We start from the raw sequence: 12561 nt of genomic DNA on the forward strand, positions 1-12561 counted from the left end.
TCCTGGGTATGGAGGCAGAATGCAGGCTAACACACCAGGCCTTCACTGTCCTGGTGTGAACGAGGAGCTGCCCACATCCCCGCCCCTGCCCCGCCCCTCTCTGTGGCAGCCCTGAAAGGTGGTGTTTTGGTCAGTTTGGAATCCTGGCCCCCACCGTAGAGGTAGTTCATTGTCAGTTCTGGGGGGGCTCTTGGAACATATCCAGTCTTCTGAGATTATCAGGATGACTCAGGAGAGGGTGCTGCCCGGCCCCCCTCAGTCTCTGAGCCCTGTCTGGCTTGAACCAGGCTCCAGTGCCCTGCTATTTAGCACAAATGTGATATTTCATCAAATAAGACAAAGGAAACTAAAAGTTCTCTTTGGTATCTGAAGATGAAAGGAATTCTAAGAGGTGTAGACTTAAAGTCGAAAAGCTCTGATGAAAGGATCCAGGCCTTTTCCCTCATGAAATAGAAGATGAACAGATCAGACGGTCCTTTTGTGCTCTAACCGCTGCACTGCCCGTCCTGCCGTCTGTGGGAATGTGCTCTCCCAAGTTCTCGCGTTGGGGTGTCGTTGCAGGCCATCGAAAACGGCTGCATCCAGGACTTCTTGTACCACGGCGTCCACCTTCCTCGGAAGTCTCCAGTGCACACCAGAGTGCGCGAGGTGAGCCACACTCTCACAGCACTTTTGAAAATCATGTCTCATCTTTTTTGTTTTCAGATAATTGTTTTTGTGAAATTTTGTTAAGCTTTCACAGGCATCCGTTAAAAGGATTTCTCAGAATCTTGATAGTTGGAACCTGGGACTTTCACCCTGCCACCAAAGTTTCGATTAGGAAAACAAAGGTCTACTGTTAAGACATCAGAACTTTATTCAAACAACTTTAATTAAATTATTCGACATAAAAATGTATAGAATCATCACTTCCTTACTGCCACTACCACTGTTTTCAAGAAAAGAGGCTATTCAAGATTATTTTTTGTTATTTACTCTCATACATTATATTTCCACTTTGTATTCTGCAAACCAAATTGAATAAATGTTTTGATAGTTTCTCTTGATACAATTTTATTTTTAAAAGGTAGTCTCAGAATTTGGATATGGATTTTATCCTCATGTTGTACATGATCTGACTAAGCAAGGCTCTGCTGCCAGTGTGGTTATTACACTGATAGGAGTTGGCTAATCACAGCGATCCTGGAGAAGGAATTGGAAGGTCTGGTCTGTGGTGTTGAGCAGTGTCCTAATCCAGGGGCGACGCCTTCTTTGCTTTCTGTTAGTTTTGGCAACTGTGTGTCAAGCTAAGGGAAGAAAGACTACCTCTTTACTTTTTTGTATAGTGAAACTATTATTTGTAGGATGTAAATATACTAATTATATTAAGTTTGAATGGACAAAAAACATTTCTTTTACGTTTTTGATGATTTACTTTGCATTATCCAAAGGTAAAGAACCAGAGATAAATATATGCACGTGCCCCTTCCACCCCCCCCCGGCACACACACAATCCCAGGTGCTTCATAAGCTGTAGGACAGTTGGCGCCACTTACTTCACGTGTATGATTTGGCGTTTCAGATTCTATTGAATCGTAAGGAATAGCATCATGTTAAACTGTACAGATGTGTGATGTAGTTGTTTCACTCTTGGACCAAATAACTAAAGACTTTTTCATACCTGATTTTCTGCTGTGATAGTGTGAGTGATTAAGGTGTTATAAGTATAGGTATCATCATTTGTTAAATTTATGGAAAAATGCAAAGAAGGAATTGAAAGGCAGAATATTAGATTTCACTTTTCAAATGAAATGTATTCCTGGACTCCAAGTAATTGTTCCTACTGCTTATAACACATTATAGCTTCTTTCTCAAATCCTTTTTTTGATAAATATCAAATTTACCTGATAAGTCATTTTATTGCTATATTGAAAGAAGCTTCAGGAAATACCTTAGGAGTCATTTGAAAGTAAGAAATCCTCATATCGTTGATGAAAATCTTCTAAAATTAGGTAGTAGTAATGGTTGCACAACTCTGAATATACTAAAACCCACTGAACTATACACTTTAAAAGAGTGACTTTTATGGTATGTGAATTGTATCTCAGTACAGCTGTTTAAAACCTTTCTATGAAGTGAGTATACCATTGATAACAAATTAATATTGTACACAGAAAAACAAATGATAGACTAAAATCTCCTAAATGAAAAATTAACAATCAGAAAAAAATAATCCCCAGATTGTAGTTCTTTTAGGGCAAAATTGATTCAAGTCTGCTTAAAGTATAATCTGTAGTTTTATAGCCTAATTTAAAAAATTTTTCCATTTTTCATTAATACAATTTTAGCTCCAAGAGTTGTGAATTAAGGAAAAAGGCAACATTGATTGTTGTTGGGGACAGGAGTCTGTGAAGAGTTGCCGGAAGATTCTGGCTGGTTAAAAAGGGGGTAGAAGAGAACAAAGGGATGGAGCTAAAAGAGCAGTGTGTTTTCTGATTATCCATGAGTTTGGGGATGAACTTGACATCTAAGTTAAGTTTCTACTGGAAAGGATCCCTAGGCAGTGACACCTGCTTGAGATAAAGTCACCCCTCGGGATCTGCGGGGGATTGAGTACCAAATGCACGGATGCTCCAGTGCCTTATACATCCTCGTGCAGTTTACGTCATCTCTAGATTACTTACAGTAACTAATACAGTGTAAATGCTGTGTAAATAGTTGTAAATACTATGTAACTATTATGTAAATAGTTGCTAGTAAGCAGCAAATTCAAGTTTTGCTTTGAAACTTTCTGGAATTTTTTTTTTTCCCAAATATTTTCTATCCAGGCTTGGTTGAATCCACAGGTGCAGAATCTGTGGATATGAAGGGCTGACTGTATATCCTGTTTTTGAATGCCCAATATAGGTTCTTAAAACAAAAGATGGTTGTAGCCAGTGCATTGTAGAACCAGAATGGGTTGTAGAAACCACTTAGGCTGACTCCTTTTTCATTTGACCCTGAAGGTCAGAGGTGTAAGTGACTTTCTATGAGGTTTTGTGGCTACTGGTAGAAGAGTAGAAGCTGGAACCCAAACCTTTGTACAGCCCAAGGCCGTGGGTCTTTCTCTCCACCATAGATGGCTTTTGCATGATTTCCATGTTCCGTGCTGTCAGCATGTCTTTCCACTGTGGTTCCTGTTAGAAAGAATTGTCAAGACTTACGAATAAGGTGCAGCCTATGCTCCCTGTTGTTTCCTCAAAGTAGGATCTTAAATGCTTTTTTGAAAACACCAATGTTACCATTCTTTTCTTCTTTTCTTGGCTCTTAGGTGCTGAGTTATTTTCATCGTCAAAAGGAAGTTCGGCAGGGAGTGGAAGAGATGCTTTACAGATTATATAAGCCCATCCTTTGGAGAGGATTAAAGGTACACCTCTTAAATAGTCTCTCTCTGTTTAGAATGCTAATTATGCTTTTGAGCTTAACATACTGTAATTCAGAATTGCAGTAAGGCACTAAAAGTAAGACTCGAGGCTGGGAATGCTGTGAGATTTTGGGTGAATATTTTATTCTTTTATTAAAAGCATTTCTTAAACTGGGAATCTGAATTGGTTTAGTGCGGACTGCACAGCTGGAAGGAGGGTAGTCATGCTAAGTAAACTGGCAGAGCTGGGCTGAACCGTCCTGGTCCTCAGGACCTCTTGCTGGTGACTGGGGGACAAGATGACAGCACTCTGAGGAGTGGTCAAACGAGCACATGGGTAATTTTCAACACAGGTGACTCTGGTGTTGGGAGCGGGACATGATGGTCACTGTTTCTTAATGACACAAGATGGGCTTTGAAGCAAGCTCCATCTGTCGACATGGAGCTGGGAGTTCAGCTTCACTTAAGGAAGGTCTCACAAGTTTGGTTAGTTTAAATGTTACAGTTGTCTTTAATTTGTAAATAAGTCTGTATTGAGACACTAGAAGCATTACTTTAGGAATTCTACACTGAAGGCTTTGAATGTCAGCTCTTTCTTTGGATTCTGAAACTCTTCTTTCAACTATTCCAGGCCAGAAACTCGGAAGTCCGGTCCAATGCTGCACTGCTGTTTGTTGAAGCATTTCCTATTAGGGATCCAAACTTTAACGCCATTGAGATGGATAGCGAAATTCAGAAACAATTTGAAGAACTCTATGTATGTATTTCATGTGGTCGAGCTCCTTAAGCCTTCAGCTCTGTCTGGGCCTCGTGTGGGTCCTGGCCATCCCCCCGTAACTGCCCTGTGCTGACCCCAGATGGCAAGCTTTCCAGATCTTGACATTCTTCAAGGAAATCCGTTCTCTCCCTGGTACCTTCTTTGACAGTGTGCACTCATAGTCTGTTTCCTCTTCGTCTCAGTCTCCTTTAGAACATCTGATCGTTTACTGTGTGTAGTTTTCAGCGTCTTACGTGTATCCCTGTTGCCCCAGCAGAGAGACAGTGTAACAGTGGTTAGGACAGACCCCGGGTTTGATTCCATCCCTCGTTTGATAGCTGTGAAACTTTGGGCAAGTTTGGGCGCTGACTTTTCTGTCTTTATCTGTGAAGCGGGCATGGTGATAGTGCCTGCTGTAAAGTTGTGTGGCAGCGTTGTGAACAAACACACACTGGTTATGTTTTAAGGCAAGTAACGCCTGTTGCAATGGATTTTTTTCAGATGACTGATTTTTCGAATGAGACATTAGGACATCAGGATGCGACATTTATTTCCAAGGGGTATCTCGAATCTTTTCACCTGGTGGGAGAGTGTGAGCCTCTGCTTCTTTCTCTACCGCCCTTTACATTTGCAGGGTCTCCTGACACAAGCTAAGAAGTATTACTCATTGTCCTAGTTAGTAGAATAACATTTTAGGCAGTGATAGCAAAAATGCCATGGTAATGACGGTTACCCATAGCAGTCCTAAAAACTTCCTTTGGTTGGTTTGTTTCCTGATCTCCTATGAAAAATCTCAGACATGCAGAAAGTTGAAATAATAGTATAATGAGTATGTGTCTACTTACCTCTTCACATGCATTCACATACGTGCATTCACATATACATGCATAAACACCCAGCCACACACACCCCTAAAATGAACAGTCATTAGTATTTTGCCATGTGTGCCTCATCTACATGTATGTTTATTTACAAGTCCCTTTGAGGATCATGGTTAATTTTGTGGAAAGATGTTGTTGGGCAAACCAAAACTAGATTTTGGTAGCTTTTAGCCATAAAACGATGAAAAAAACTTTTGCTCTTTTTAACGCAGGTGTCCAATCTATGAACCACCTGTTTTTGCCTGAGTGTTTAAGTCTCTGCATTTGCCTGCAAAGATGGAGTGTGTGGCGGTGGCCCAGCTACCACCCCTCCTACGTTGGACCCGGTGTGTTACTTGCCCACAGCGATTGCTTGGCCCCAGCCGCTGACCTGACCGTATACGAGGAAGGCATTGCAGGACTGGGGTCACCTGTCAGCCCGCAGATGGCAGTTTGCACAGTGATTTAGAGTGGGGTCAGGCATTTTGTTCTGAACGCCAGTTCCCACTTAATAAGTCTGATCTCTTTCAAATTACTTAATCTCTCTCTAGTCCTGGTTCTTCTTTAAAACTGGGAATAATATTTTATAGGATTGTGATGAGGTTTCAGTGAAAATTTGTGTATAAAGCATTTAGCTCAATCCCTAGCACTAAGATGACAGTGGTTATAACTGTACAAAAGGACATTAAAATATGTAAAGGGTTGTAACTGTCGCACAGAGTCCTCTGTAACGCAGAGCAGTCTATATTCAGATTAATCATTGTGAGTTTTGTATTTGTTTTATTAACTATTTAAAAAATAAAAATTATTGCATGCTATTTTGTTAGAGTTTAAGGAAAGAAAAACAGTAAAAGATTGTTGAAGTCACAAGTGTTTCTTTTTTTTCAGAACAAGAAATATTAAATTCTAAATAATTCCTTTAAATTAAAAAAATGGTAGGTTGTAGAAAACATTGATGTTATGGTTATTTTTTAAAGTTGCATATGTCTTAGTGGAAATAGGGTTATGTTTTTCAAGTAGCAAAACTTAGTCAACAAACAGTCTCAGAAAAATGAGATGTCACTGTCAGATTTAAAACAGCAATAACAGAGTTTCCACTCTAAGTCTTGTTTGGGATGAAAACTGACAGGGAGAGGCTCGTGTGTAAGCAGCAGGTCCTCTGGAAGCCTGGAATCACCTTCGGGGGTGCAGTGAACGTGTTGAGGGGGTGATGGCAGCCAGTGAGTGTGGGAGCCGAGGGAGTCTCGGTGGGTCCTACCTTGCCGCAGGGCGTCCTTGGGGAGGCAGGTGCCTCTAACTGTTTGAGCCCTAAAATGTTCTTTATTTTTCTGTGACAGTTTACAGTTTGTCCAGGTCGAGAACTTTATATTCAAAATCATTTTATTCCAGGACTGCCAAAATATTCTGTATTGTTTTCTAGTGTCGAGGGTATCTGAGACTTGAAGGATGTTTTTCTTTATCTTTTGATTTTTTTCTGTGGCTGTAGCATGAAATTCAGTCCATTGGTTTGAATCTTAGACAAAGGAAATCTTCTTAATCTTTTTCTTTTCTACTTTCCAGTGTCTGTTTGTTCCTAACTTCTTTTAGGAAGCAGGGCAATGCAGTAGTGAAGTTAGTAACAGTAGTAGGTAAGAGCAGGAGTTGTTTCTGTAGAGGACCAGCCGGAAGTGATTTTAGGTCTGCGGGCCACGTGGCCACAGCTCTTCCATCTGCCTCTGTGGCACAAAGGCGGCCACACGTGTACGGGGAAGAGCAGGGGTGGCTTGTTCCAATTAAACCGATCCACAGATACCAAAGTGTGAATTCCATGTAATAGTCTCGTGTCACAGACTATTATTCCTTTTTCCAACCATTCAGAAGTGAAAAACCATGCTCACGCCCTGTGGACCACACAGGGATAGGCATGGGCCAGTCTGGCCTGTGGGTTGGCAGCGAGTTCATGATGCTGCTGGATCAGGGCCTGAGTAGGTGGCAGCGAGTCCTGTGGGGTGGATGGGCTGGGGGGAGTCCAGGAAGTGAGGGCAGCGTTGTCCCCGTGTCCTGCACGCTTTCTGCTCTGCTGTTTCTCCAGCTGGAGTGGAGGGAGGCCTGGTTGGAGGTGGCAGATCGAGGCCTGCATGCATGCCTGTGGTTTGGGAGGTGCAGTGATTCTCCTCATAGAAACTGCTTTACAAGTCAAGTGCCCTCATCTTGGTGACAGAGTGATTGACTGGAGACACAGATGTGGGCCCTGACTCCTGTGGGACTGTGTGTTGCAAGGTGATTGATTATCCAGAGTTATTTTTGAGGAATAATGTTGGAAGTAATTCATAGAAAATAAAAGCCTTAAAACCTGTGAATTCCTAATGTTCTCTTCTATTTTTTATTTTATTTATTTTATCTTTTTTCCTTGCTGTTTGTTTTCTCTAGTGACCTGTCGTCTTCACTTTTCCATCCCTATTTTGAATAAAGGATTGGGTTGAGTTGGTGGCTGACATGGGTTTTTCTCTGGTTGTGCAGAGCTGAGTATTAGTAGCTTCTGCCTTGTCTGCTGAGTTGCCCGTGGTTTTGCATCCGTGCTCAGGGCTTGTCAGCAGACGGGGCTCCCCTTGGGCTCTGCGTGAGGAACAGGCCAGCTGGTGCGCACCGTCCCCGGGTGGGGAGGGAGGGGTCTTTCCTGCTGCGTGGCGTCCTCTCCTTTCTTCTTTCTCGTGGAGGTTTTCGAGTTATTGCTGGCTCTCCTGTGCACCTGGCCCCCAGCGTCCGTTTCGAGACCTTCCCGGCAGGTCGCTTACGCCGCCCTGTGTCCGCTGAGTCCTGGCCCTGAACTGCGGCCGGCCTGAGCTCTGTGTGGGCTCAGCAGGGTCCGCCTGCAGCCCTCTGCCCTGCGGTACGTGGGGCGGCGCCTTGCTTGCTCTTTCCCGCGGGACCCCTGGGTGTTTGCAACACCGCCGGGGAGGAGAGGAAGGAAGTGCTTACTCATTCCCAGCTCAGCCTTCTTTTGGTCTAGTCGTGGAGTAAGGGTTATTTTTGTTTTTAAACTTTGAGTTAGAAAGTTTCACACATAGCAGTAGAGGGCCTTGTACAGTGAACCCCCTGTGCCTCCAGACGGTCCCGGTGATACTGACCTGGGCCCACTTGGTTTCTTCCCTGTTTTGAAGCAGATCTGAGCAAGCATTTCAACTCTAATTACTTCAGTAGGTGTCCCTAAAAGACAGGGACCCTTTTTTAAAGCATAATCCTACCACTGGCACAACTAAAGTAAGATGAATCGTGATTCTTTGATGTCATCAAATATCCAGTCATTGTTTTTCAGTGACATTTCAGTGATGTTTTTTCCAGTTTTGTTTGAGTCTGTGTCCGGATGAGACCCATGTTGTGGTCGGCCAGTGTGTGTTCATCTCTTGGACGATCAGTTCCCACTTAGCAGTCACTCCCGCTCCCTCTCTCTTTTGTTCTTTCTATTTTGCTTGCTTTTGTTTTTGTTGAGGAAGCCCAATTATTCTCTCACTTCCCACAGAACCTAGCCTGCTTGTCACTGATACGTGCCTCTGCCCTTTGTATTTCCCGTAAGTTGGTTAAACCGAGAGTTGACTGGGGTCACGTCTGTTGTGTTGAGATGCTCCACGGCTGTTGTGTCCGTCCGTCGGGGCTGCGTAGCGTCGTCGCCACTTACGTTGTTGGCAACCCCGGACGCCCGCTGCCTGGATCGGTTCTTTACAAGCAGGGTCCCTTTATTCTGGGCTTAGTGCATTACAGCATTTTGGAAATTCATGAGAGTGGTTTAATAGGTTGTGTCTCACAGGACTGACTGAGGTCCCTGAGTGTCCCTCTGCGTGGCGGGGCCCGTGGCGGGGGCCCTGCTGTCAGCAGAGTCCTGCAGACGGAGTTGGCAAGTAAGGCACCACCTGCGTCTGCGTCTGGATGTCCTCCTTAAACACTCGGCTGCAGAAACGACAAGAAACTGCAGATCCCCAAGTCTGTGTGTGACTCTATGACTTGAAACGTCTGTTCGGTTGTGACTGCCCACTGTGCCCGCGTGTAAAGCCAATACTGATAAAAAGCAAACTAATTTAAGGTAATTAAGGCTCTTTCCCTCTTGTACTTATAGAGCCTTTTAGAAGATCCTTATCCGATGGTCCGTTCCACAGGGATCCTTGGTGTTTGTAAAATAACTTCCAAATACTGGGAGATGTTGCCTCCGACCATTCTTATCGATCTTCTCAAGAAAGTAACTGAGGAACTGGCATTTGATACGAGCTCTGCTGACGTGCGCTGTTCTGTCTTTAAGGTAAGGTTTTAAATTATATAAGCAATGCCTGTTTATTGTAGAATAGTTCTCAAATACAGAGAAAGAATAATTTAAAAATCACCCATAGCCCTATTCCATAAATATAGCATTATTTACATTTTCGTTGTATATCCAAAGTAACCTTTTAAAAAAACAAAGGAAAAGTGTTTTCTAAAAAAATAGTCTACTTGAAATAATACTAGTTTTTAGTGTATGTGTTGGGGGGAGGGCATAGCATTTTAGAGTAGTAGCTGCATGTATTTAAATTTTTTTAACATTATTATACATTAGAATGGGCTTTTTGTGTGTACTGTATGTACTTTAAATAAGAGCCTACAAAAATATTCTTTGTCCATCATCCCGTTTCAGCAGTTCTTAGGGTACATCCACTCTTGTTTCACTGTGGCTGCATCCGTCGCCCCCCACACACCATTACTTTGAAGCAAATCCAGGACATTTATCAGCTCATCTGTAAATATTTCAGTGTGATCTTTAAAATATAAAGTCTCTTAAAAATGTATATCCTAACAGCTGGAAAGAGAAGGTGGTGGAGCGCGTCAGCTCTTCAGACGTGCGTGTCTGGTCTGAGCTTGGGCCGGTCTCTCGGACGCCCATGTGAGGTGTGGGCACAGCCGTGCGGGAGTGCGTCTCACAGGCCTGCAGGCCCTGTGCCCCTCGTTTTCATGCAGCATCGAGTCAGGAAATACAGGGAATCTGTGGGATGTTAAGAGAACCTAAAAGGACTCTTGGACTCCAGCTTTGGGGCCTCTCCACCAGGGTCCTCTGGTTTCTTTCAACTCTAATAAAATCCTTTAAAGTGTAGTTCAGAGAAAGCACTGAAAAATTATTTCGTAACCGCTTCAGTCTTGTTTGAATGAAGCAGGGGTGAGCTGATTATCAGGCACTGAAGCCACACTAATTCACTAAAATAGGCTTTTTATACGAAGAGGGTTAGAAAAGAGTTATTTTCTGTGGGTATGTATATTTCACTAGTAGTTTTAGTAAAGATGGAACTGAATTTTTCTTACCTGAACTTTTCGTGGTTTATGTTCTAATTTTGAACTGTTTATCTTTCTCCTTTCTTGTAGTGTCTGCCGATAATTTTGGATAATAAGTTAAGCCACCCGTTGTTAGAGCAACTTTTGCCAGCGTTAAAGTTCTGTCTCCATGACAATTCGGAGAAAGTGAGAGTGGCTTTTGTTGATATGCTGCTTAAAGTTAAGGCTGTGAGGGCTGCTAAGGTAAGGTGAACAGAGGTTTTCTTACTTAAGACACGAAATAAATAAGTACATTTATTTTCAACAACAAAAAGACAAAGCAGTTTTAATTCCAAGAGTTTCAGTGACTGCATTTTAAACCAGTTGGTGTCTGGTATATTCTGCTAGTTGTTTGTGTCATAAAATTTTATTTGTTTTGTCAATGTATGTTTTCTTTTTGAAAGACATTAATGGAAGCAGCCCCCACCTTAAATTATATTTTTATCCTATACATGAAAGTTTTTGTTGAAATATTTAAATGCTTGGCACACAGTAAGCACTTAAAATATTACTTGAGAAAATGGTGAGTATGAGATCCCCATCCCCCCACATTTACAGAAGGAAGCTAGGAGGTATTTGTTGATTTGTGTGCATTTTGGTGTAAACTACTGAGGGGAGAGTGTTTTCCCTTAACTCTAGTTCTGTTCAGCTTTTGGCTAAAAATGTTAGTTACAAGGGTCTGCATTATTACTTGCTAACACTGAATTTTCTTCTCTGCACAGTAGCTCTCTGAAATTTACTTTAAAGTGCTGTTGTGTCGAGGCCCAGGATTTGGGAACAAGCTGACACGTCTGTCAGTGTAGGGTCAGCGCCTGGCCCTGTGGTGCACTCGTGGCATGAAATGCTTCCATGCGGCCACAGAGAGGAGCGCACTTAGGAGGAAGGGCCACTCAGCGAGGCGTGTGGGAGCGAGTGCAGACGAGCTGCAGGGTCTGCCGGCTCCGTAGGACGGGGAACATGTGTGTGCGTTTGCTCAGCTACGGCTCACACATCCCTGGGAGAGAACAGGAAATCGGCCCCAGTCTCTGAGGCGAGGGGAGGGGACTGGGTGTCTAGAGACAGGGTGCTGGGGGGGCCTTACCGCTGCAGAGGATACGCATTGTTTTATGCTTTTCAAATTTTGAACTGTGAACTTTTTTCATGAGAAAAATAGGATATTTTACGTGGCCCATGGGGTACAGATACCCCACGTCATGCCCAGTCATACTGCCTCGGTACGTTTGTTGAAAATCAGTTGCTTGTGTGTGGTCTGTTTCTGGACTCTGCCTGTCCATCCTCAGGCCAGGCCGTACTTCCGAGCTCACTGCAGCTTTGCAGGAAGTGTCGCCATGTGTGTCCTCCCGCTCTGCTCTTCTTTCACAGTTCTTGGTGGTTTGGGGCCTTTGTATTGCCATATAAAGCTTAGAATCGGCATGCCAATTTTGTTAACAAAAAGGCTGGCTGCAATTTTGGTTGGATTTGTTATAACAGCCTGTTGAAAGTGTAGTTCTGAATCTGAAATGGGAGTTTCCGCTTAGTGTTTTGTTTGAAGTGTGCATCCGTTTGCAGAGGATCACTGAGGTGATGGCTGGTGAGGCAGTGGGCAGAGCAGGTGTTCTGAGGTGTGTGGGTCTTCCCAGGAGAACAGGGAAGACCTGGACAGAACGTCTGACTGGAGAGTTTGGGGTTTGGGGGAGTAGCAAGAGCAGAAAAGGAAGAGTAATGTTTTAATGAGGTGCTTCTTTCATGTTAATCCTTGGCTTGCACAAGCAAGGCAGAGCGTGATAGAGCTGTGAGATCTCTGGAAAGGTTTGTTATGGGCGCACCAGCTAATTCTCCTTGAAAATCAAGGTCAGTGTTTGACAGGCCTGTGGAGAGGCAGCTAACAGGAAGGGGGGTTGATTGTCCAGCAGGTTGGAGTGACAGGCAGTGTGCCACTGCACTGTCTGACACCGGCCATGCTGGCGTTATTAGTGCACGTTGGCGCAGTCAGGCCTCCTACATATTGCTTTGAAGGAGTGAGGGGTGTACCTCCTTACCTTCCTTGGTGAACCCTGGCAGGGCTGCACTCAGGATCTAGGAGCCACATCTTATTTGTGAAGGCCCTGGGCACGACGACACGGTAGAGAACTAAAGCTGATTAGATAAAATTATGTCCTGTGGCCAAGGGGCAGTTACCAACTTAGTTAATTAGGCTTCTGTTTATAATTTTCATTGTCAGTGCTACCGGTTTCAAGTTGTTTACTGTTTGTTTTGAAATTCTACATTTTTAGTAT

At 43.4% G+C, this 12561-nt stretch overlaps 1 protein-coding gene across 1 annotated transcript in view; it reads left to right on the forward strand.

Annotated features, from left to right (window-relative positions):
• Nucleotides 1–12561, forward strand: part of NCAPG2 (non-SMC condensin II complex subunit G2) — a 59925-nt gene that overhangs the window by 15300 nt on the left and 32064 nt on the right. Inside the window, exons 9-13 of the mRNA XM_059932552.1 lie at nucleotides 562–648; nucleotides 3290–3385; nucleotides 4014–4139; nucleotides 9090–9269; nucleotides 10358–10510. Of these exons, the coding sequence (XP_059788535.1) occupies nucleotides 562–648; nucleotides 3290–3385; nucleotides 4014–4139; nucleotides 9090–9269; nucleotides 10358–10510 (642 nt within the window). The remainder of the gene's footprint in view (nucleotides 1–561; nucleotides 649–3289; nucleotides 3386–4013; nucleotides 4140–9089; nucleotides 9270–10357; nucleotides 10511–12561) is intronic.

This window comes from Balaenoptera ricei, chromosome 9, assembly GCF_028023285.1.
Source record: "Balaenoptera ricei isolate mBalRic1 chromosome 9, mBalRic1.hap2, whole genome shotgun sequence".
In the NCBI taxonomy this organism is placed as follows: domain Eukaryota; kingdom Metazoa; phylum Chordata; class Mammalia; order Artiodactyla; family Balaenopteridae; genus Balaenoptera; species Balaenoptera ricei.